At 38.9% G+C, this 27,068-nt stretch overlaps 1 protein-coding gene across 1 annotated transcript in view; it reads left to right on the top strand.

Annotated features, from left to right (window-relative positions):
• ITGA1 (integrin subunit alpha 1) overlaps positions 1–27,068 on the top strand; it is a 179,653-nt gene that overhangs the window by 81,475 nt on the left and 71,110 nt on the right. Inside the window, 2 exon segments of the mRNA XM_021076769.1 lie at positions 14,014–14,162; positions 17,828–17,978. Of these exon segments, the coding sequence (XP_020932428.1) occupies positions 14,014–14,162; positions 17,828–17,978 (300 nt within the window).

Here is a 27,068-nt window from a genome sequence, read left to right on the forward strand (position 1 = left end):
TAAAAATACAGCAATTTCATGGGGTACACCTAAATTAAAATATAAAGGTTTTTTAACAGACATTTAAAAACTAAGAATAAGAAAAGTCTAAGACATTGATATTTCCATCCAGCAGGAGTAGAAGAATTTTACCCCAAATAATTTTTAAAGTGATGATGGGTCAAAAGATCACTTACATTTTGGTTATACCTCATGCATGCTTGTTTGTTATATTAATTACAGTTACTCACGTGATACAAGAGGTCAAGATCGAATATAATGTCCTGCTCTCTGCAGGCATAGATTTGTGATTTAGTAATTGCAAGTATTGGAAGGCAGTCTCAAAGATATTAAACATTTCTGGAAGTAACTATCACCTCCACCAAAAAAAGGAAGGAAGGGAGGGAGGAAGGAAAATGAATTTTAAAACTTGCATTAAGCTTTCCATATGACAATTAGTATACATAGGAAAATACAATGCAAGCTGATGAAAACATCAACCCTAAACAGTTACTCAAAATTTCTCCCATGTTTCTGTGTGGTCCCATTAAGACTTTTGCAAACATAGTCAAGGAACTTTTACAAACCAATTTTTTACCCAAGACAGAGTAAAAGCTATAAAATTTCCTTTTAAAAAACAACCTATAAAAACAAACCTGAAACATTCTGAGCTTGCCATAAAAGATATGATGGCATAAACATTATGGAGGTCTTATTGATCCTCAATACCTAAACATAACATGGCTTTTAATAATAAATGAGAATGATATAAATATGCCAAATACAAGTGCATTACCCTAAATAAAACCAGTAAGTTGTGAGGCTTGATATAAAAGTGAAATATACTAATGGAACAATGTCTGGATTGTTCCCATCAAGAGTGTGGCATAACATTAAACCAGGCAAAATGAAAGAGAGAAATTAATTAAATTTTAGGAATATTATTTATCTTTCTTTTTAGTACACATTTTATGACTACTTCCCTAGGAGCCTTAAATCTGAGTGCTGATTCATTGTTTGGAGGTCTGAGAAGAAGCCTGCCTGAGCTCTACAGCTCTATCCTTGTGAGTTAGGCTATAGTTTCTGAAACTGGTGAGGTGAATGGGGTGAATCTTCTGGCTCACTAGCCTCCTGGTCCCCATTGTCCTCTACCTCCATCCATCACTCATCTGAGTTATTTTTTGCATGTAAAGTTCAGATCATGGCATTTCCCTGGATGAAATTCTCCTATCCTTGCCTGCTGAATAATCACCAATCTCTCCAGTGGACTACAAGGCATTTGTGACCTAGTGCCTGCCATTCCACTGCCTCCTGCCTTCTGCCTCCCTCTCTTCTGGCCCTGCAGCCACTCCTGCCCTGGCCTTCCCTAAACACATTCTGTGCTCACGTGATTCTCTGCTTAGAAAGCCCTTCTCCACCCCAGGCCTCATGTGCTAGGTCAGTTTCTCAGACTCAGCTCAAAAGTCACTTTCTCCATCATGTTTTTTTTCTCTTTTCTTTCTTTCTGTCTTTTTCTTTCTTTTTTTTTTTTTTTTTTTTTGGACCGCACCCATGTTATATGGAAGTTCTCAGGCTAGGGGTTGAAGCAAAGCAGCAGCTGCCAGCCTATGCCACAGTCAAAGAAATATAGAATCCAAGTCACATCTGTGACCTACACTACAGCTCACTCATGGCAATACCAGATCCTTTAACCTACTAAGCAAGGATTGAACCTGCATCCTCATGGATACTAGTCGCATTCTTAACCCACTGAGATACAACGGGAACTCATTGCCATCATTTTCTATGGTTTTTCCATCCATCCTTCCCAAGAAAAATCCTTCAGCATTTGCACACCCTTCACCCACTACCCTCATCACTGAGTAGCATTGCTTTTTGTTTCCTGTGTCCATCTCTCTTGGTAGTCTGTGAATTCCACAGTGACAGCGTTGTGCCTCCATCCTCTTATTTATGGAATATAGTTCCAAGTTTCGTGTGTTACCTAGTACATAAGAGGCACGTCATTTATGTTGGAAAAATATAATTTCTGGAATTTTTAATTTTCCTTGTATTAAAAATCATTATTGTAGTGACGGCCACCTCTCCCTCTGCCTCATGAAGTCATTGAGCTAGAAGGGACTTTCTCGTGGGGGACCCCCCCAGACGCCCCTTTACATTGTGTTTCAGGCTTCTCTTTACAGGTGTTCAGCACATCTCTCTCCCCACTCACCTCTGGTCCCAGTTTTTCCCATAGTCTTTCTCCTTCTCCACAAAACTGTAATATCTCCTAGCCTTGCATCTTTAAGCATGAGTCAGTTGCATTGACGCATCTTCCATCAAGCAAGAGACCAACTAAAGACATCCTTTTCCTAGGACCTACATCTATCATCTACCAAGTTTATTTATGTTTCTGAGGACTCAGTTCATCTACCTGTGAACCAGTCCTCTTCATGTCCTTCTCCACAGCAACAAAAGTTAAGCCAGGTTTCAGCCAACATAGCCTCAGAATTGTGTTGACAGCTAAGTTGGATTGCAGCCTGTATTACCACCACATTTGCATTTGCACTTAATTACATGTTGTAGGGCAGGACTTTTAGACCTTAGTTCGGTAAAAGGAATAAAATCCTGAGCTCTTGTCAGGCTAAGCATTTTTGTATCTTATAGGAACACAAAAAACTTTACAGTGCTTCCCTGTCATTACTCCCCTTAAGAAGCTGTGGATTTGAGAATGTTCATCGTTGAATGAAAGTCAAGAAACTTAGCTCATGCTGAGCATTAAAATTAAGTGTGGTGTTATAACTCTGACTAGCAATACAAGGTAATCCTATAAATCTAAACAAGGAAATAATTTCATTCCTCCATAACTCTTTGACTCGAAATACTTAATAGCTTTTTTAAAAAAAATTTTCTGTTTTTTGGCCATGCCCATGGCATGCAGATGTTCCCAGGCCAAGGATCGAACGTGCGTCACAGCAGTGAGTGACTTGAGCCATAGCAGTGACAATGTCAGGTCCTTAACCTTCTAGGCCACCAGGGAACTCCCTTAATAGCTATTTTAAACAATTGTCTTTCTTAAATTCCTTTGTCATTCTGTTGTGACTTTAAGTTTTAAAAGAAAAAAAAATTAGTGATTTTTGTGATTTCTAACAGCATCATTCCTTCTATATTCCTCAAATTCATTTTCCTCCCTTCTCTACCCTTAAAAGGAAGGCATTTAAGTAATTAATTCAGCATTTTAATTCAGCAGACAATTATAAAGTATATTATTGGTCAAGCTAATTTATTTTAATTTAGCAGATATGTATTTATTTTACCTATCTTCACTAGTTTATTTTTTTATTATTACTAAATGAATTTATTACATTTATAGTTGTACAATGATTATCACAACCCAATTTTGTAGCATTTCCGTTCCACACCTCCAGCGTGTCCCCCACCCCCAACTTGTCTCATTTGGAAACCATAAGTTTTTCAAAGTCTTAGAGTCAGTTCTTTTCTGCAAAGAAGTTCATTTTGTCCTTTCTTCAGATTCCACATGTAAGTGATCACACTTGATGTTGGTGTCTCATTGTCTGGCTGATTTCACTTAGCATAATAATTTCTAGGTCCATCCATGTTGCTGCAAATGCCAGTATTTCTTTCCTTTTAATGGCTGAGTAATAGCCCATTGTGTATATGTACCACATCTTCTTGATCCACTCCTCTGTTGATGGGCATTTACGTTGCTTCCATGGCTTGGCTATTGTATACAGTGCTGCAGTGAACATTGGAGTACATGTGTCTTTTTGAGCCATGGTTTTCTCTGGATAGATGCCCAGGTGTGGGATTGCTAGATCAAATGGTAGTTCTATGTTTAGTTTTTTGAGCAATTTCCATACTGTTTTCCACAGTGGTTGCACCAGTTTACAATCCCACCAACAGTGTGATAGGGTTCCCTTTTCTCCACACCCTCTCCACACTTAGTGTTTGTAGGCTTTTTGATGATGGCCATTCTGGCTGGTGTAAGGTGGTACCTCGTAGTGGTTTTGATTTGCATTTCTCTAATAATGAGTGATGTTGAACATCTTTTCATGTGTTTTTTGGCCATCTGTGTGTCTTCTTTGGAGAACTGTCTGTTTAGATCTTCTGCCCATTTTTGGATAGGGTTGTTTGTTTTTTGGTATGGAGCTGCAGAAGGTGTTTATAAATTTTGGAGATGAATCCCTTGTCAGTCGATTCACTTGCAAAGATTTTCTCCCATTCTGTGGGTTGTCTTTCCATTCTGTTTAGGGTTTCCTTTGCTGTGCAGAAACTTTTAAGTTTAATTAAGTCCCATTTGTTTATTTTTGTTTTTACTGTCATTACCATAGGTGACTTATGTTGGAGAGTGTTTGGCCTATGTTTTCCTCGAAGAGTTTTATAGTGTCTGGTCTTATATTTAGGTCTTTAATCCATTTGGAGTTTATTTTTGTTCTGGCATTAGGAAGTGTTCTAATTTCATTCTTTTCCATGTGGCAGTCCAGGGTTCCCAGCACCACTTATTGAAAGGGCTGTCTTTTCTCCATTGTATAGTCTTGCCTCCTTTGTCATAGATTAGTTGACTGTAGGTGCATGGTTTAATTCTAGGCTTTCTATCCTGTTCCACTGATTTATATTTCTGTCTTTGTGCCAGTACCATACAGTTTTGATGACTGTAGCTTTGTAACATAGTCTGAAGTCAGGGAGCCTGGTTCCTCCAGCTCCATTTTTCTTTTTCAGGATGTCTCTGGCTATTCTGTGTCTTTTGTGCTTCCAAACAAACTGTAAGATATTTTGTTCTAGTTCTGTGAAAAATGTCCTTGGTAATTTGATAGGGATTGCATTGAATCTGTAGATTGCCTTAGGTAGTATAGTCATTTTGATAATAGTGACTCTTCCAATCCAAGAGCATGTATGTCTTTCCATCTGTGTCATCTTTGAATTCTTTCATCAGTGTCATAGTTTTCAGAGTACAGGTCTTTTGTCTCTTTAGGTAGGTTTATTCCTAAGTATTTTATTCTTTTTGATGTAATGGTAAACGGGATTGCTTCCCTAATTTCTCTTTCTGCTCTTTCATTGTTAGTGTATAGAAATGCAGTCAATTTCTGTGTATTAATTTTGTATCCTGCAAATTTGCCAAATTCATGGATGAACTCTAACAGTTTTCTGGTGGAGTCTTTAGAGTTCTCTAGGTATAGTATCATGTCATCTGCAAATAGTGATACTTTTACTTCTCCCTTTCCAACTTGGATTCCTTTTATTTCTTTTTCTTCTCTGATTGCTGCGACTAGGACTTCCAAAACTATGTTGAGGAGTAGTGGCGAGAGTGGACATCCTTGTCTCATTCCTGATCTCAGTGGGAATTCTTTCAGCTTTTCACCATTGAGAATGATGTTAGCTCTGGATTTGTCATATATGGCCTTTATCATGTTGAGGTAGGTTCCCTCTATGCCCACTTTCTGAAGGGTTTTTATCAGCAATGGGTGTTGGAATTTGTCAAAGGCTTTTTCTGCATCTATTGAGAGGATCATATGGTTTTTATTCTTCAGTTTGTTAATGTGGTGTATCACACTGATTTATTTGCAGATATTAAAGAATCCTTGCATCCCTGGGATAAATCCCACTTGATGATGATGTACAATCCTTTTAATGTATTGTCGGATGCAGTTGGCTAGTATTTTGTTGAGGATTTTTGCATCTATGTTCATCAGTGAAATTGGCCTCTAATTTTCTTTTTTTGTGGTATCTTTGTCTGGTTTTGAGGTGATGGTGGCCTCAAAGAATGAGTCTAGGAGTGTCCCTTCCTCTGCGATCTTTTGGAATAGTTTAGAAGGAGAGGTATTAGCTCTTCTCTAAATGTTTGATAGAATTTGCCTGTGAAGCCATCTGGTCCTGGCTTTTGTTTGTTGGAAGTTTTTTAATCCCAGTTGCAATTTCAGTACTTGTGATTTGTCTGTTCACCTTTTCTATTTCATCTTGGTTTAGTCTTGGAAGATTGTACTTTTCTAAGAATTTGTCCATTCTTCTAGGTTTTCCATTTTACTGGTGTATAGTTGCGTGTGGTAGTCTCTTATGATCCTTTGTATTTCTGTGATGTCCATTGTTAATTCAGCAGATATTTATAAAGTATCTTATTGAAAAAGTATTATGCCAGATGTCAGCATATGAATAAAAATATATACACTTTGTCCCTAATCCCAAAAACTTCCAACTTAGACATGAAGTCTTATATTTGAATAACCGCAAAGCATGATATTGTGCCATAAATTTAACAAGAGTGAAGCAGAAGCAATTAATTGATCTTAACAAGTAGGTAACTCAGCATTAAAACACAGCAATATTTTCCAAGCTATGTTGTTTGAGATGTTGAATATGTTCCTTAAGGAAGAATAAGGAATATATATATATATATATATATATCCCCTTAAGGAAGAATAAAATATATTAGATCATCCAATTCATGATTCACAATGCGTGTTTTCATGTTAAAGACTCCAGGAGCATTTTCAAAAGAATTGGCTTATGAGTCAGAGTAGAGAAACTGGGAACAGAAGTAAGAGAAAGCTTTGCTCTTTTTACCATTTGAAATTTGTGGCATTTTTTACTTAATGCAAATAGCAGAGGGAGACAGAAAAACAGAGGGTGCTACTGTAAAGATACACCTTTAACTTTGTAATAATCATTGTTTCCCAAGATTATTTGATCATGGACTCATTTTTAAAACTCATACCTAGTAACCTATAAAGTTAGTATTCCCTGGAAAAAGAGAAAAGGAAAATTAGTTTGGGGCTAGGCTAAAACAGGAGTGTGACCTTTATGTTTAAGTGGAAGGTTCTAAGTGTTACATACCTCTTGTTCATGTACCAGAATCTTCAGCCTGTTGTGCTCCTGGTTTATGCTATAGCATGAATCAGCTCTCAGTTCTCTTTGGCCTTAGATTGTAATTATAACTGCTGAATCAAGTTCATACTGCATCTCCCCAGGAGGTAAATGTGTCCTTTACAGTTGTCTCTGAAAAGTGACTATTCCTTCTACATGTGACTTATCCCCCCCTTTATGAGTATATTGTTACAATCCTCATCCATTCTTTTACTGATGCCATAACCTATTCTTTCCATTCTCCCAGTTGTTCCTCTTAGCCGCCATATCTGCTCTTTTTGTTTGTTTGTTTGTTTTGGGTTTGTTTGTTTGTTTGTTTTGTTTTTTGCATTCTGTGAAAATGCCTGGAATCTTTCCATCCAGGCATTTTCACAGAATGCAAAAAACAAAAAAACTCCTCATCCCCAGCTCTCTACTTAACTCCACCCTCTGAGTTTTTGTACAATTCCAGTGCAACTGGCCATTTCAAGTCAAGTATGATGGTTATTGTCTTTTTCTGAATTTCTGGAATGATTTGAATGTCTTTAATGATCATCCTTGCCAGAATTTCCTGGCTCAAGATTACTCTTCCTTCTCTCATCTACTTTTATAATCTCCTCTCTGTTCTTTACCTGGGGAGCTCGCCCAGGAAGCTGGGTCCTCCTTCCTCCATGAGGCCAGTCAGTGTGAGACAATACATGTGCTTGTGACCCTCTCTCTTCCTGCTTCCCCACCATGCATTCATCACTTTTTATCTTGTTATTTAATTATCATACATTTTGGACTCTGTTATCTATGCATATATACACATTATGCTAGTACAAATCTGTTTCACCAGCCTTAGTTTATCAACTAAACTGGGACTGAAACTCTTTCTATTAAACTGAGTCTCACCAGTACTCAGCAAAGCAATATGTATCTTTTTTTTTAACATATCACATTTTGTTCATTCATCATTTGATAGGTATTTGGCTTTTTTTTTGTTTGTTTTTGTTTTTGCTTTTTGGCTGTTATGAATAATGATATTGAGAACATTTATATACAACATTTCTGTGTCACCTTATGTGATTTGACCACTTTCCTGTGATGAAAATTAATGATTGGCACCCTTTTTGGGGGAGACACAGCAGGCCGTATTCTCTCTGTTTATGAAGGAAATAAGAACTCCAGGGTCAGCCAGGGACCTACACTGAATATCATTTTCCTAAGACTGGAGTTCCCACTGCCCACTCTTCTAATTTCCCACACTTCTTTGTAACTCTGTTTTTCTGCTTATCATTATTTCCCTCCTATCTCAGTTTCCTACTTTCCTATGTGAAATGTTACAGTCATCCAGTAAGAATGTTTGTGGGTCAATTTAGAGCAAAGCAGAGCAGTGGTAGAGGATAACAGAATACCAAAAGCTATGACGTAGTCCATGCTCTTTAGCCCAGCTTGCCCCTTTCGAACTCAAAACATAGCTGGGAGATAAAGCACATGTACAAGAGCTGAGAAATACGCAGTGCTCCCAGAAGTAGCCCAGTCAAGTTTACTTCCGAGTTTGGACAAGGGAAAGATCAGGATGGGCTGCATTGGTAACTAGGTGGGGGAAGTTTTTCAGAGAAAGTGAAACTTGAACTCAATCTTACCAAAGAGGTATAATTTAGCTTAGCTGGAGGGATAAGGAGGGACATTTGGTCTAGGCAGTAAGTAAGTAAGTATGATAATTAAATAACAAGATAAAAAGTGATGAATACATGGTGGGAAGCAGGAGGAGAAAGAAAATGCATCCTGGGGAATCGTGAAGATGAGGATGAATAGAGAAGTAGGGCCAGATTGTTGACTGAGAGTCAGGGAGAAAAAAGCTGAATGTTAGCCTATAGGCTTAATATTTCAAGAAACAGCTTGAAGTTTTGTCTATTTTCTATTTTAATTAGAATTAAAAATTCTCTTTGAAAGACATTTTGGGAGTTCCTGTCGTAGCGCAGTGGTTAACGAATCTGACTAGGAACCATGAGGTTGCAGGTTCGATCCCTGGCCTTGCTCAGTGGGTTAAGGATCCAGTGTTGCCGTGAGCTTTAGTGTAGGTTGCAGATGCGGCTTGGATCCTGCTTTGCTGTGGCTCTGGCGCAGGCTGGCAGCTATAGCTCCGATTCCACCCCTAGCCTGGGAACCTCCATATGCCGCGGGAGCGGCCCAAGAAATGGCAAAAAGACAACAACAACAAAAAAAGTACATTTTGAAGTCATGGATGTAGGCAATGAGGAGTTATTGGAGATTTTTGAACAAGGAAGACATGTGATAAAAGCATAATTTAAAGACAGTTAATCTACTCTTGATAGGTAAGGTGAAAATATAAATAGAGAGATCAGCAGTAGAAAGACCAGTGATAGCCATGGTCCAGGCTCAAGGAAATGCTGTCTGGCCTGAGCTAAAGGGATACAGAAACATAGACTATCGCTGCCTTAGACCCAGTTCCCCAGAAGCAAACTCTGAGAGGAGTCAAGCGGTAGCCATCTACTAAGGGAGTGCTTCCAAAAGAAACAGGGAGGGATTGGAGCAAATCAGGGCAGCCACAGAGGACAAGCAAGCGTGTGACGTCAAGTGACGTCAGGGCCTCAGCCTGATCTGATAGGGAACTCCAAAAGCCAGGGGACTGGTCCTCCATCACCTGCATGTGGAGCAGGGCAAGGGGTGAGGAAGAAGAAAACTCTCAGGCAGTCTGATTCCTTGAAACTTTGGGGTGAAGCAGCTCTATCAGCCCAAGGACAGTCTTCTGAGGAAAGTCTCAAGTGGGGCCATTAGAAAGAGTTCCCATTGGGCTCAGCAGGTTACAAACGCAACTAGAATCCATGAGGATGCATATTTGATCCCTGGCCCTGCTCAATGGGTTAAGGACCTGGCATTGCTGTGAGCTGTGTGCAGGCTGCATACACAGTTAGGATCCTGTGTTGCTGTGGCTGTGGTGTAGGCTGGCAATTGCAGCTCTGATTTGACCGCTAGGCTGGAAACATCCATGTGCCGTGGATACAGCCCTAAAAACCAAAGGAAAAAAACGCAAAAAAAAAAAAACAAAAAAAACCAAAGTGTACAGAAAGGGTGAGGGAACATGCAGCTATAAGTTCTCTTATATCATAATGTTTACAAAGAATACCTTATAGAAGTGAGATATATGTTAAGTAGGCAGGGAGATAGATGATGGGGAGGTAGGTAGAAAGAAAGAAAGAGGAAGGAAGGAAGAAAGGAAGGAAGAGAGAGGAAAAAAAAAAGGGAGGAAGGGAAGGAAGGAAGAAAGATTCATCTCTGACTTACCAAGGTGTTATATTTTCTGCTGTTCTTAGGGTAAAGATAATTTTTCCAGATAATCCAATCATAATATGTTCTTCTATAAGATATGGAAAGTGTGTTGGCAATATAAAATGTTTCTTCACAAAGCTGCCTCATTTAGTTGGTATGACGTCCATCTCTTCCTGTGAACTCCTCCCCATATTTAAATGAGATGCTGTCTTTTTTCTGAGGAGTTTTATCACTAGAATTTGATTGAACTCAGTACATGGGAGCACTACAGTCCTTAATAAAAAGTAGGAGGATTGTTAGGCAGTGCTATGTGCAATTGCAAGTGAGATTTATGATTAAAACTTTAAAGTGAGACCAATCTACAGGTTAGGTGATTTCTAACAACATTGAGTGTCAGAGAATCACAGGGAAGGAGATATTTGGCCTTAACCACGGTTGGAAGTTATCTAAGTTAGTTAACGGAGGGGAAAAAGGTTAAAGGAGTTAAGTGTTTGCAAGTAAATGATTATGGTGATGGATCATGGAATCTAGGCTGGGTACAAAATAAAAAAACAAGATCTATGAATTAATTGGAATTCTTAATGTTGTCAAGGAATTGATGAATTAGATATACTATGTAAATGAGCCAAAGTTAATGGTCAGAGAAAAGAACACTTGACATTGAAATTGAGGTGCTGCAATTTTTCCAGATGACAAGGTCAAGGCTATGAACTTGGGAGCAGATGACATAGGTGAACTAGAGGAAATGATTCCTGAAGCTGAGGATGTCAAAGAATGAGAGACTGGGGTGTTCAGTGGATTCATCCAAGTAGTAAAATGTCCAAGAATAATGTCAGGAGTGACAGTTTTCAAATTTCTTTAGTCTCCTGCTTAATCAAATATAAAGGGAAACAAAACTAAAACCAACTTTGTAAGATGTCCTGAATAGATGAGCAATTAACTGCCACAGCAGTATTTATTCACCTGGTACCATAAATTAGGCATAATGATTGTCTAAGTAACAAAATCATTTTACTTTTATTTACTGAGCATTTATATACACAAAGATAATGTTAAACCCTACATTGCTTCCCTTAATAATTATTCAGTGTCTCCCTGGATGACTTATTAAAAACTGCTAAGGTCATTGAGAAAATAATTTTAAATCTACTCAGAGAGTAATGGATAACTGCGTATAACATTTAATTATGTCAAGTAAATAACCTGAATAGCAGTCATGAGAGATTTTAATAATTATCTTTTCCAATTATAACAGTGCATCATCTTGAAACAGATGGTGATAGGTATGAGGTGAAAGATATACTCATAGAAGAGCAAAGCTGACATGGACATGAACTGAGCAGATTTTATGTTCATTCAGCTTATGGTGTCCCTTATCTCTCACTTGCATACATTCTCTAGTGATTTCTTATTTATCCTATATCCTCCTAAGCAACTTTAAGGAAGGATTCATATGTTCTATTTCTTTTTTTAAAAAATATGACCTATTTATTTATTTGCTTTATCATATTTTCTAATGTATCTCAGCTAGCTATCTATCTACCTGCATTCATTGAGTAGCCATGACATGTCAGCAGTTATTAGCAAAAGCTATCAAGGTGAGATGATAAGACAATGGTGGGAAGTCAACTATACTTCATTTAAAAAAAAAAGAAGAAGAAAAAAATTAATTTAAAAATAAGAGAGGAATTCCTGCCATGGCACTGTGGGTTAAGAATCTGACTGCAGCAGCTCAGGTCACTGTGGAGATTTGAGTTCAATCCCCTGCCAGGTGCAGTGGGTTAAAGGATCCAGCATTGCCATACCTGTGTTGCAGGTCTCAGCTGTGGCTCGGATTCAGTCCCTGACCCTGGAACTTCCATATGTCCTGAGTGCAACCATGAAATTTTAAAAAATAATAAAAATTTTAAAAATATAAGAGGGGACTTGAATGGGAACATGATTCTATGTGCTGGAACAAGTGGGTTTACACCTAAAAAATAAATTGTGACTAGAAAAAAAGAAAATGAGGGAATTTGGGAGAGGTAAATTTTTGTTGAGAGGAAGAGAGAGAGAAAGGATACGCATCCGAAACTAGAACCCCTTCTACCCCTTCACTGTGGGAAGTGAGTTTTTTAAACTCAGCTTCCTCATTTATAAAAAATGTGATGCTAATTTCTGTTACTATAATTTGAATAAATTGGAAGAAAAGTTTAAAAATCAGTAAAAATATAGGATAGTATTTTTATTCAGGCATGACAGCGTAATTGCTCCATGATGTTTGTATGCTCCAAAAAGTAGATCAGACATAATAACGTTTAATTGGAGGTTCTCTTATTTGTTTATGCAAGAGCCAGAGTATGCTTTTGGTTTCCAAAAAGACCTAGCTGTGGAAATGTATCTATTAATCAGACAAATAATTAAGCCTAAAGATTTTTGACAGCAGTGATAACAGAGGAGACTATGAGACAGATGCTTATCCATTTGGAAACAGGATCAGACTTGGAAATAGGATTGGGTGAACAACTTTACCAATGGGCAAACTAGACAATTACCTTGGAAAGAAGGCAGCCAAATTATTTTTCCTACTCCCCAAAATGAAGTGTCCAGAGTTCCTGCGTTAAGAAAACCTTCCTAATTCTCTTCTGGGGCAGCGGGTTAAAGATCTAACATTGTCACTGCAGTGGTCTGGGTCACTGGCCTGGGAACTTTTCATGTGCAGACACGGCTAAAACAAACAAACAAACACTTCCTTTGGGTACAGAATCATCTATGTCCCTAATTTGGGGGTAGGAAGGTTAAAGAATAAGTAACTTTAGGCACAATTCTTGATATAGATTAGTTTATTGGTCTCACACCAATCTTCAACGAAGGGTGTAGAAAAAAGGATCAGGAAAATGGGCACAGGGTGGGGGAGAGTGTGGGGCAAGGGAAACCACATCCGGGCACTTAACCTTCTAAATCATTTTACTTCACCGTGGCTCTGTAGTTAGCTGCCTGCATGACCCAACCTGTGGAAGAGAAGGACTGAAAGGAGTGTGGCAGTAAGAGAGGGAAGGCAGAGAACGAGAAAGGAGAGGAAGGGCTGATTTGGGGAGTGACGCTAGCGATAAGCTCCCCAAAGCCTGAAACCTGAGTGTGTCCTTGCCAGACACATCCCCTGCTTATTGGTCCAGCCTCTTCTCACTCTCCTCTCCTGGCCTGGTCCAGACTCACTGAGTTTTTCTGTTCTTAGAGCATCTACCTCTTTCCCATCTCAGATTCTTCACAGGATGGGTTCCCTTTGTATGGACCCCATCCTCCTTTTCAGCCCCTATCCGGGACAGGCCTCCCCTCTCAGCAGATATCTTTAATCTTAACTTAAATATCTCTTCTTGAAAGGCCTTCCCTGAGCTCCCATGAACCAATTGGGATTCTAGGTTTTTCTTGCTAATAATACCTTTTTCTGTACAGCCCTTTTCACAGTCTGCAGGTAAACCTGTATTTGAATGATTCTTGTGGTTGTTTGTTTTTTTTTGTTGGAGGGGTTTCTGGCCATGCCCATGGCATGTGGAAGTTCCCGGGCCAGGGATCTAACCCATGCTACAGCAATGACAATGCCCGGTCCTTAACTGCTAGGCCACCAGGACACTCCAAATGATTCTTGCGTTTAATCTCTCTCTCTCCCTGTAGTTCAAAACTCCATGAAGGCAGAGACCATGTCAGTATGTTTCATGTTCAACCCCTCAGCTTACCAGAGTGTTCAGTAAACACTGTTGAAGAGATAAACCAGTCATTTGAGAGGTTTAACAGCACTCCCATTTGTGTTCTTTGTGTACTGTTAGAGTTTCAAACTCGTCTGAAAGACAAAATGTATTATTACATCTGATTTACATGTTTAAATGTAAGAAAATTAAAACAGAGAATCCTGCTAGACGGATAACTCTTAATGGCTTGGTATTTCAGGTTGGAATTGTACAGTATGGAGAAAATGTAACCCACGAATTCAACCTCAATAAGTATTCATCAACAGAAGAGGTGCTTGTTGCAGCAAACGAAATAGTCCAGAGAGGTGGCCGCCAGACCATGACAGCCCTTGGAATAGACACAGCAAGGTATATTGATAAAAAATAAGCCAAAGTGAAAGACTGTGCTAAATAACTGCTTAAAATCTAGCCCTTTGCAGTATTAATTGAACAGTTACCTTAGCAATATTTAAAGCCATCTTGTTGCAGATGGATTCAACTGATTAGCTAATAGTTATCAGATCAAGCTTTTCTATATTATAGTCTCACCACTCTTTCTTATCTTTCCTCTTATTCCAAGGCTTTAGTTGATGAGGATGGGTCCAAAATTCACTGTAGTCTATGGCATCATAATCTTGGGTACTAAAACAAAATATTAGATAAGATCTTTTCCCTTTATTTTTTGTTTTCAGCCTCTAGAAACATCAATCTTAAAAAAAATGGATTAGTATTAGTCCTCTTCTACTCAATACGTATTTATATCTTATATGTCTCTAATTTTACAGTATCTTACAGATTTAGAGTTATTGAAGCTCTCAAAGTCTTTAAGAGGGCAAATTAAATATTGTCTTATTTGAAATCATTTTTAGTGAAAAGATTGAAAAGAAGTGGAAAGGATTTCACTGTTGTGCACCCTCTCTTTCTTCCTTACTTTCTCCAAATTCCCTTTAATTCACACCCCTCGCTTCCTCCCTTCCCTAGTTTCTTCATGGAGAGCATATAAGGCACATCATCCCCTAGGAATCTAAAGAACTGTCCTTTTCTTACAATGTGAAACATCCGCTTTTCAGTATTTTTTCTGATCTCACTCAGCTCTTCTCTCTTGCCGTTTCTCCTCTTAGTCACCATGAAAGCATCTGAACAAAAACTAAACATACCAAAATCACAGGAAATCTGATAATTTGACTAATGTTAAGGATCCTTCTGCTAAGTGCCTCCAATGCTGGACTCTCTCTCTGATTCTGAAGAGCTAATTACCCATGCTCTCACTTCCCTGCCTGCTAAGATCAGTGTTTTAAGGGGATAAAATATTTAATAGGATACTCCAAAGAATGGGTTGGATTTTCAAAAAATTTAAAATTTCATGTGCAGCTTTAGACTCAGGAATGTTAGAAAAGCATGTGGTTCTAGTTATATGGGGCCCACGAGAAAATAACCACAAACAGATGGGGTGATTTTACATTTACCTGCTGTAGGATCACCAGTTTGCATGCACAGAAGTACATATGTTCAGGTGTGCTGAATGTGCAGTCTTAAATAATTGACTAAACGTGACCACACATTCACAGTAAATCAAAGTGCTCTTTGAAAGCCCTGAGCCTGTAGGGAGCTGAGTGTTTTCCAAAGGCAACCACTTAAGAATGAATATTCATCTTTGAAAACTAACTTAAGAAATGTTCTGGCTGCTTTTGCTCCTGCATAAATACCACTCTGAATACCATGTCCCTATATGGTTTTTGCCTATGTGTTTCACAAAGGGTCTAGCTGTAGGACACAGAGATTATTGAGTTTTGTATGTAAATAAAACTCTATAATGATATTACTGAGTACTCTTCTTGTACATGAGGTTTTCATGTTTAAATTTATTTTTTCATTGTTTTTTATTCCTTTCAGGCAGGGCCCGTTGCAAATGATATGTCTAAATTTTTAGACTCCTTTAGTTCCATTTTCAGTGTCTCCAGTTCCAAGCATTTTTGTGGTCCTTTATCCCTATCCCAAATTTTCATTCTTTTCAATAGGTTCACGGTGTTTAATCAGAAGGCCTGAATTCACCTGTTCCCAAAGAAAGGGATTCTCCTAGGATATGTCAGTGTTTAAAAACATGCAAGGAGACCAATGCTTAATTTAAAGAAAATATACTGGATGGTGGTTATTGGGGTCAAGAGCCATTTGCTAAAGATATTTGGAACAGAAAGGGCATACTCAAAAGTTCTGCCTTGCTACTCATATAGAGCCAGGCTGGTTTCAGAGCTACAAAATCTTCTCTAAGGAAGATATTTTAATCATCTCCTTCAGCTGATGTTCAGTTATGTTCTTGATTTTCAAGAGAATTAGGAAGTTTTGGTGATCCCTCTAAGAAAATGGAACTATAAAAAGGATTGAATCTCATGATACCCAGGTCTGAACTTCATTTAAAAATGAGCCTTTAAATCTATTTTCGCCAAAACTTATGGTTTCCAAAGGAGACAGTTTGGGGGGTGGGGGATGCACTGGGGGCATGGGATGGAAATACTATAAAACTGGATTGTGATGATCATTATACACCTATACATGTAATAAATTCATTGAGTAATTTAAAAAAATCTGTTTTCACCTTTGGTGATGCACATAAAGAATTCAGAAAATCTATTTGTGAGTATAGAGGGCAGAAAAGCACAGTTCCTCAGTGATCAGCAATTTTTTTTAAATAGGTTCTTTTTTTGAAAATTTTAGAGAAAGTTGAAAATACAAAAAAATCATATAGCAAAATCCTTTATATGCATCAAAGAGAATTAACAGTTGTTAACATTGTGTCATATTTGCTATAAGTCCTTTTAAAGGAAAAATAAACACAGATAAAATCACTTAGCTTGATTACCAGGATCCCCTCTCCCTGCTCACAAAATACCCATTACTGTGCCTTTACTGTATTGCTGCAGTAGAGCTAACGTGTACTGTGGCAACTGTTAGAAGGTTAGAGAGAGCTGTTTCTTTGGTATATCCCAAACTGCAGCTGTTTGTCCTTATGCCCAAAGTAAAGAATTTATTCTGTACAATTTATTCTATACAATTTTCACATTCTATGTGAAAATTTAAAAAATATTATATGAATATGTTCACTGTTTCAGTCCTAAGTAAAATGTACTCCTCTTTGCCAAGACTCCAGAGGGGAAAGCGAGCTAAGCAAAAGAAAGGAAGGGAAGAAAAGTGTGCCTTTGTGTGTGTGTGTAAAATTCAAAACAAAAATTGTCCATTTCCTTTGTCTTCCATGTCGTTCCATAAATGCTTGTTGAATTAAATCAAAATTCCTTTCTTTGAAGTTAGTTTATGGCATTTTTCCTTTCTCTCCGTGCCACGTCCTCCCACCTCACCCCCAGCAGCCTGTGTCCTAAAATCTAGTTCAGACCAAACTTTTCGAACTCCAAACCCTCCTTACCCCCTGCAACCCTGCTCTGTCACTAACCCAGACCCCTGCAATCCCCAGTCTTTAATTCCTGTGTCTGAATTTTCACCCCATGTCCAGCCACATTCTCAAGCACTCCGGGGCCACCCAAATACTCTGTTTTCTCCCCTGCCCCCCTTCCCCAGCTCAGAGGATGTCCAAGCTGTTCTGCAAATGTCAGAGTAAGTATGGCAAAGTGAAGACTAAAGCAAAAACTTCTGCCAAAATCAGAAGGAAAAAGTCCTGTCAAGCAAGAGTGTTTACAGAGAAAAGAGTGGCTGGGAGAGTATTTAAAATCTGGCCTTCTCTAAATCTGATGCATTCTCCTATCACACCCTCCCTATGAAGTTTCCAAAGAATGAAGGACTGCTGCCTTTTGTTTATGGGATCTGTGGTGATTGGCAAAATGGTAACTTCTCCATCATCTGGAACAAATCTTAATCTATTACAAACAGTGAGCATTCTGTCTCTGAGCTTAAACAACGGGCAACAATGTTGATCTTGGAAGGAAAGCGCTGGGCTACCTGGAGTTGACAGTGTTTTCATTTTGTTTATCACTTTGCCTAACCTTGCTGTGGTGTTTTATTTGCTCTTTTGTCTGTGATTATTCCAGGAAGGAGGCTTTCACTGAAGCCCGGGGCGCCCGAAGAGGGGTTAAAAAAGTCATGGTAATTGTGACTGATGGTGAGTCCCATGACAACCACCGACTGAATAAGGTCATCCAGGACTGTGAGGATGAAAGCATTCAGCGGTTTTCCATAGCTGTAAGTGTGGGGCTAAAGATGGCTTTCAGATTCTGGAGTGAAGAAATGAGCCGTGTGCATACCATGGTTATTTTATGAGAGTTACACAAACAAGGTTGAAAAAAGGAAACTCTTCCATTGGGAAGTAAACTCCGTGGGGGCAGGGTGGGTCTTGCCCCTTTTGTATCCTCGGTGTCCAAACACAGTGCCAGGCAAATGGAGACTCAGCAAGCAATCACTGAAAGAAAGGAAGGAAGAAAATCATGAAAGATGAAAGGAGAAAGAAGGCAGAAAATGCATAAGAAGAAGGGAGGAAGCGTGAGAGAAAGAGAGAAATAGAGAGGGGGGAAAAGGAAGAAGTGGGAAAAGATGGAAGAATGGAGGAAGAAATGAAGGACAGGGAAGAGGGAGGTTTCAAGAGAGGAAGGGAAGGAAGGAGAGAGGGAAGAAAAGGAGGGAGAGAGGATGGGAGAGATGGAAGAAAAAAGGGAGAGAGTGAAGAAACTGAGGACATGCTAGATGGGAAATAAACATTGTCTGCTAATTAATAATTCTTGCTGCAGTTTTTTTGGATTTTTTTAACTCAGTGAATTTTATTACATTTATAATTGTACAAAAATTATCACAACCCAATTTTATAGCATTTCCATCCCAAACCCCCAGACCATTCCCCCACCCCCCAACCTGTCATTTGGAAACCATAAGTTTTCAAAGTCTGTGAGTCAGTATCTGTTCTGCAGAGAAGCTCATTGTGTCCTTTTTCTCAGATTCCACATATAAGTGATAGCATATGATGTTGTTGTCTCATTGCCTAACTTCAATTAGCATGATAATTTCTAGGTCCATCCATGTTGCTGCAAATGCCAGTATTTCTTTCCTTTTAATGGCTGAGTAATAGCCCATTGTGTATATGTACCACATCTTCTTGATCCACTCCTCTGTTGATGGGCATTTACGTTGCTTCCATGGCTTGGCTATTGTATACAGTGCTGCAGTGAACATTGGAGTACATGTATCTTTTTGAGCCATGGTTTTCTCTGGATAGATACCCAGGTGTGGGATTACTAGATCAAATGGTAGTTCTATGTTTAGTTTTTTGAGCAATTTCCATACTGTTTTCCACAGTGGTTGCACCAGTTTACAATCCCACCAACAGTGTAATAGGGTTCCTTTTCTCCACACCCTCTCCAGCACTTAGTGTTTGTAGGCTTTTTGATGATGGCCATCCTGGCTGGTGTAAGGTGGTACCTCGTAGTGGTTTTGATTTGCATTTCTCTAATAATGAGTGATGTTGAACATCTTTTCATGTGTTTTTTGGCCATCTGTGTGTCTTCTTTGGAGAACTGTCTGTTTAGATCTTCTGCCCATTTTTGGATAGGGTTGTTTGTTTTTTGGTATGGAGCTACAGAAGGTGTTTATAAATTTTGGAGATGAATCCCTTGTCAGTCGATTCACTTGCAAAGATTTTCTCCCATTCTGTGGGTTGTCTTTCCATTCTGTTTAGGGTTTCCTTTGCTGTGCAGAAACTTTTAAGTTTAATTAAGTCCCATTTGTTTATTTTTGTTTTTACTGTCATTACGTAGGTGGCTTATGTTGGAGAGTGTTTGGCCTATGTTTTCCTCGAAGAGTTTTATAGTGTCTGGTCTTATATTTAGGTCTTTAATCCATTTGGAGTTTATTTTTGTTCTGGCATTAGGAAGTGTTCTAATTTCATTCTTTTCCATGTGGCAGTCCAGGGTTCCCAGCACCACTTATTGAAAGGGCTGTCTTTTCTCCATTGTATAGTCTTGCCTCCTTTGTCATAGATTAGTTGACTGTAGGTGCATGGGTTTAATTCTGGGCTTTCCATCCTGTTCCACTGATCTATATTTCTGTCTTTGTGCCAGTACCATGCAGTTTTGATGACTGTAGCTTTGTAACATAGTCTGAAGTCAGGGAGCCTGGTTCCTCCAGCTCCATTTTTCTTTTTCAGGATGTCTCTGGCTATTCTGTGTCCTTTTGCTTCCAAACAAACTGTAAGATATTTTGTTCTAGTTCTGTGAAAAATGTCCTTGGTAAGTTGATAGGGATTGCATTGAATCTGTAGATTGCCTTAGGTAGTATAGTCATTGATAATATTGATTCTTCCAATCCAAGAGCATGTATGTCTTTCCATCTGTTTGTGTCATCTTTTATTTTTTTCATCAGTGTCTTATAGTTTTCAGAGTACAGGTCTTTTGTCTCTTTAGGTAGGTTTATTCCTAAGTATTTTATTCTTTTTGATGTAATGGTAAACAGGATTGCTTCCCTAATTTCTTTTTCTGCTCTTTCATTGTTAGTGTTTAGAAATGCAGTCAATTTCTGTGTATTATTTTGTGTCCTGTGACTTTGCCAAATTCATGATGAGATCTACCAGCTTTCTGGTGAAGTCTTTAGAGTTCTCTAGGTATAGTATCATGTCATCTGCAAACAGTGGTAGTTTTATTTCTCCCTTTCCAATTTGGATTCCTTTTATTTCTTTTTCTTCTCTGATTGCTGTGGCTAGGACTTCCAAAACTATGTTGAAGAGTAGTGGTGAGAGCGGACATCCTTGTTTTGTTCCTGATCTCAGCAGGAGTTCTTTCAGCTTTTCACCATTGAGAATGATGTTAGCTCTGGATTTGTCATATATGGCTTTTATTATGTTGAGGTAGATTCCCTCTATGCCCACTTTCTGAAGGGTTTTTAATCATAAATGGGTGTTGGAATTTGTCAAAGGCTTTTTCTGCATCTATTGAGAGGAGCGTATGGTTTTTATTCTTCAGTTTGTTAATGTGGTGTATCACACTGATTTGCGAATACTTGCTGCAATTTTGGATGGTAGAAAATCAGGACATGACTCTTAAAAATAATCTACTATAGGTCAACAGTGGTATTTCTACACCTAGAATTCCATAAGTTGTAGGAAAGAAGCAAAAGGTCACCTAATTTTTAGTCTACCCTGAGACTTAGGAAGAAGTCCCTGCTATGGCACAACTTTCTTATAGGTTCCATACATACTTTTCCACCTGCCCTGCACATGCCGCCTCTTGGCATTACTAGTGCCACCTCTTGGTATTACTAGACACTTTTCATTTTCCTGTACACTCTGTAGCTATTTCCTCTGCACTTCATGTACCCAAACTGTGCCTCCAAAGTGAAGCAGCCAGCAGCTTTAAAAATGTTTTCTCTAGAGTTACATTCAAGGTGGACAAGAAAGGCAAAAGATCAGTGAAGAAGAAATTTTCTTTAGTTCCAAGGAAAAGCTAGCCTTCTCTTGATGATGTAGAAAATAATGCATATACAGTCTTTCGCACTCTTTGTGAGCAAACCTGTATCAATACAAAGCAACCAATTATTAATTTTTGTCTCTCAAAATGCAAAAAAAAATTTAAAGACTGTCTTAATAGTTTATAGCTATTATAAGTTATTTTTAAAAATCAACTTCTAATAGTTCCATGAAATCAATTTTCCTTGTGTTACCCCATAAAGAGGAACATTCAAAGAAAGAGACATAAAAATTCTATCTTTCGAACATGGAAGATAGTGTAAATCACCCCTTATATAGAACTCATCACCTACAATGTCTTTTTTATCTGTATCCTATATACCTTTCTTTGTCCCTCATGGTACCCCAAAGAGAGTAGGGAAGCTTTCATTTTCCCATTTTATGAATGAGGACACTGAGGTACAGCAGGCCCAGTGGCCATGACTGTATGGCCAGACTCTCCAGACTGGCTCATCCTACCACCCTCTGCCCTGAGCTATTCTTCTTCATTTTTTCTCTTCTGCTGCCACAGATCTCTTGATGGAGCTGCAGGGCCATCCTCCCCTGTTTCCACTCACTCCCCCAGGCTCCCAAAGGGCACCGTAGTCCTTTTCATCTCACCCTCCTTTTTACCAAAGCAGAGAAGACACCTGCACAGAGACACTAAACACGTCCCACTGTGTATCATAATCTTAACCAACAAAGGACTCAGGGGCATATTCCAGAAATGAGAAGTAGAAGGGTGGGGATGGAAAAAGGGTGAAGGAGACTATTTTGGAGCCAGAAAAACCTTCATTCAAATTCTGCCTTTGCTGTGTGCCGCCTGTGTGACAGTAGATAAGTTACTACATACTCTGAGACCAACTTTTTCATCTATTAAATAGACTAATAATATTTCTATCCTCTCTCTCAGATAAAGAATGGGTGAGATGACTATGGAAACATCTAGCACAATACAGGCTAGGCAATTAATAAACATTATTTTTCCAAAGGATCTTTGTCTCCAGGAGTTTGTAACCATGAAATAACAAAATTCATGGTATTTCAGAGCTAGAAGGAATCTTAAAGATAAATGATGTTGCCCCCTTGCTCAGAAACCTTCAGAGATTCCCCATAGAGTATAAAATCTCCCCTCAGTTTCTGAACCTTACCAACGTATCTAGCCTTCCTTTCTAACCTGTTCACTCTCAGTTCCACAGAGTATGCCTTCAGCCTGGTGGGAGGGGAATTTCCTAAAATAAATTGATTTTTTTTAAATAGGTAAAAATGAAAAGATTTCAGAACTCTAAAAGCTCAGTCAAAATTGGTGTTCAAGGCACTAGTTCCCTCTTTCCTTTCAAAAGTATAAACAGTGAAAGACACCCCACTTGGTCGTAGGTAGGAAAGAAAAAGAGATTCATCCCTGAAGAAGTCCCAGAGCACGCAGGTGATTCACTACTTCCCTGGGGCAAGTGACTATATTTCTTAATTTATGACCAAGATGACTAGGTTATAAATAGTTGCAACATTTTATTTTCCATTTGGTGTATGTTATCTAAAAAAAAGAAAAAATCCCATTATTTTTCTTTCCCCTTGTTGTTACTTCTGTAAGTCATCTGTTGCCAATTATTATTCACCCCATTATTACCTCTCTTGTTATGATAGCAATTTTGATTTTTTTCCATAGTTGAGAATAATTCCATACAGCCTAGCCTTCACTCAAAATACTGCCCACAATTAGGGCCCATGCCTGGTCTCTTTAGGATGCAAAGCCAGTGAATGCCCAGTTTGTCCCACATAACTGGGTACTAGAGGTACCATTATCTGTTCCACTTCCTCCCAGAGTATATAGACCAGCATTCCAGGTACCAGAGAGACCTGAATTAACAGTCAGCAGCATTAGCAACATTAGAAAAACTTCAGTGAAAAGAAAGTATCTATCCATGGATTGCTTTTTCATGGATAAAAAGCAATCACTTTTACATTGTATCTGGCTACATAGTATTTCTAGCCCTTAAATCTGTTTCCTTTGTTGGATCCCTGGCCAGTAATTCATACTTGGCCTCTTAGCTGGTCAAAACGAGGTCTAATGACTGCATTAATCTTTCCAGAGAACGACGAAATCATGAGTTTCTTTCCCACTTAAATCAATGAATTAGTATCAAATTGCTCTTTGAAATGGCATAAACAAAAAAGCATAGGAAAATTTCACTTTTGCAATAATTGTTATTTTCCCAATTCCTCATTTTCCCTCAGTAAGTCTTATGATTTGTTTAGTTTGTGCCAAACCAAGAAAGAAGACAGTTATTTTACTTCCTCTCTTTGTGTATTTACATGGAAAAGTCCCATGCCTTTCTCCATGTCTATTTATGATGCCCAAGATCAAACATTCATGGGGGTCTGGCCCTGTGATTACCTGAACTGTTCTTCATACTCCAGCTTTTCTTTCCCTCCCATTTGATCCTGAATACTACAGAGTTGTGTTTGGGGAGAGGGAGCACTCAAAAAAGATTGACTACTGAAAATGTAAGTACTCTGTGATAAAACTGCAAACACTTCCTTTTAAATATTCTGATCCGGTGAGGATGCAGAGCTGGTTTGAGGATTCTTGTATGGTCTCTTTTTTGTCACTTGAAGAAATCAGACATTGCTAGCAGGAGCCTGTTTTATATTCAGACTCTAATCTTAAATGATAATAGCGGGGATTACAATGGCTGTGAAAGTATATCACCTTTCATTCAAAAGAAAATAAGAGAAGTTAGAAAGTATCTTAAAATTTAATTCATTTGCACACAAAAGGCACTGTGCTACATGTAAATGAGCCTTATAGTTTGCATTTGACACATCTGCCTCAAGGGAGCTTCAATTCTGAATGTCTATTCCAGGTAAATATTAGCAGAATACCAAATGCCTGGGCTTGACATATTTGTATTAAGTGAAACAGGAGTAATTTACAAGTGTTATTTTGTATCTCTTCTGATTCACAGAAAAGAATGTTTTTAGGAGCCACCAAACCCTTGGCTGAAAGATTAAAATACATTTCTATCTGTTTTCATTTTTATTCTGATATGTGAAATAGTTTAAACTGGGTATAAGTCACAGTAATTCCTGGGAATTCTTTTTTCTTATGGTTTCTTCCAAATATATACTCCCATATTGTATTTATACATTTTATTTTCATTCTTTAAGTGTATCACTTGGGCATCTTCCCCATTGAACTTTACCCATTTGTCTCTGTCCTGTGACATATAGCACTAAATGTCTGATAACATGTACATCACAATTAAGAGCCTCAATTATGCATAGTCCAAGAGTCTGCCATTCTTTTATGTGTATTTTCAACTTTATCAACTTATAAGTGAAATGGAAGTTATTGTGTCAAATCTACAGTGACTAGAAAAGTTCGTTGTGGCTCAGTGGGTTGCGGATCTAGCTCCTATGGCTTAGGTCATTGCTATGGCATGGGTTTGATCTCTGGCCCAGGAACTTCCTCATGCCACAGGCGTGCCCCCCACCCCCAATTCATAGTCTCATATTCTAGCAAATCTAGGATATGTTAAATAGGAATCAAGGAGGAATGACGGTGACTTTTCAGCCCAGGATGTAATATCATGTTACAGAAAATTAGGTAAATCAATGGGGACTCAAAGGACTGCAAAGGATATACAGTTTCTATGAATCTAAAGAAATCCATGCATAGAAAAACTGCTGAAGAGGGAGTTCCCATCATGGTTCAGTGGTTAACGAACCCAACTGGCATCCAGGAGGATGCGGGTTCGATCCCTGGCCTCGCTCAGTGGATTAAGGATCTTCATTGCCATGAGCTGTGGTGTAAGTGGCAGAGGCGGCTTGGATCCCACATTGCTGTGGCTCTGGCATAGGCCCCGGCTACAGCTCCAATTGGACCCCTATCCTGGGAACCTCCATATGCCACCAGTGTTGCCCTAAAAGACAAAAAGACCAAAAAAAAAAAAATGCTAAAGAGAAGAGTCTACCATTGTTACCAGAAAAAGAAGAGAAGAAGAAGAAGAGTCGGCCATTGTGTCCAGGAATCCTGAAACCCACATGGACATAATGGGGACTCCCGAGCTTGGAGACTCAGCCTTTCGCAGACTTACTCTGGGGCGTGTGCATCCATCCAGATGTGGTGTGATACCCAGCTGTAGGAAGAGCATCTTAATTGTTCTTAAATAAGAGAAATTATTTGTTTAATGTAATAAGAGCGAGTGGCCCTTGGTTTTCCCTCTCTATCTGGACAATTCTTCACTACCATTTCCATGAATTTTTACCCCTCAAGTAGCTAAAGTGGGAAAAGCATTTGAGGGATGTTTGGCCCTTGCTTTTCAGCCAAATAAACAGGAACTAAGTTTGTGTGATTTGTAAGCTCCTGGTATAGCTCTTCCTACAAAAGTCTGAACATAGTAGTTGCGAGTAATTTTAAACATTAAAAAAGGGATCCACATAGCGTGCTGATTACCTTAGAGCCAACTCTCGTTTTCCTAAATACTGTGCTTCTTCGAAGCAGCTCAAACTTAGCTACAGGCATTAAAGTGTTTTGCACCCACCCCCTCCAAAAAGAACATTTTACAGATGTAGGAGTTAGGAAACTGACAAGTGCACTAGAGTGACTCTCCAGGCATAGGAAGCCCCAGATTCCTGAGCAGTTCTTCCTTTGGGCCCCTCCAGCAAGGGGAAAAAAACAGGAACACATGCCCTACTGCCTTCTCACTCACAAGAAAATTTGAGAACTACTCCATTCCCTGCCTGACTAGTTGGTGTCCAATTCCTTTTCTTACATTAACATTTAGTGTACATTATAGCTATTCAGCTGTTGATCTAAACCATCATGTGTTTTATGATACAAATACGTATGATGCAGATTATAAACAACGTTAAAAACAATAATTTTAGTTTCTTTCTACAAGTGAAAAGCTTAACAAAAAAAGTTAGTTTTTTCATTTATATTTTATTTTTATGTTTTTGCCTCATCCACGGTACGGGAAATTCCCCAGTCAGGGATCAAACCCATGTCACAGCAGTGACAATGCCGAATCCTTAACCAGGAGGCCACCAGGGAATTCCTAACAATGTCAATTTTTAAATCTACCATTCTAAATCTCACACTTAAAAAAATAGGTGTAGTATTTCCCCTTGTGGCACAGTGAAAAGGAATGTGTTGGTTCGATCCGTGGCCTTGTTCGGTGGGTTCGGGATTCGGCATTGCCATGAGCTGTGATGTAGATCACAGAGGAGGGTCAGATCTGGCATTACTGTGGCTATGGTGTAGGCCAGCAACTGCAGCTCCGATCTGACCCTAGCCTGGGAACTTCCATATGCCATGGGTGCGGCCCTAAAAAAAAATAAAAATAAAAATAGGCACAGCAGCTGAGAGCTGCTGGTCAAGGGAGGTGAGGGAAGCCACGTGTTCAGAGGTGGGAGAGGGCTGGGCAGCCAGGAGACCCATGGACTAGCACTGAGGCCTCTGCCTGCATCTGCCCATATGTCCATGATCCCCCAGTCCATGATGCAGAGCTGTGGTTGTGGACTCTTTCATTTTTCTTTGCAACAGGACTTTGAGAGCACCGTAGAGGTCTCTGTTGTTAACGTTGCCAGACAAATATATGACTATCACTTAAAAACAGAAAGTGAAGTTAGAAAGTCTGTTACCTTTGTGGTCTCTGGGGGTCGTGATTCTTCTCCCCAAGGAGTTGGATATTCTAAAAAATCAACACAAGCACAGAGCTCATGGTCTTACCTTTGTTCTCCTTCAGGAGACAGTCTCATCATTGTGGAAGCATAGCCCACTATATTTGTTTCTGTGTTGATAATTATACTTGCATTCTTATTTTAATAACTTCATAAGCATC

Source organism: Sus scrofa, chromosome 16, assembly GCF_000003025.6.
Source record: "Sus scrofa isolate TJ Tabasco breed Duroc chromosome 16, Sscrofa11.1, whole genome shotgun sequence".
NCBI classification, from domain to species: Eukaryota; Metazoa; Chordata; class Mammalia; order Artiodactyla; family Suidae; genus Sus; species Sus scrofa.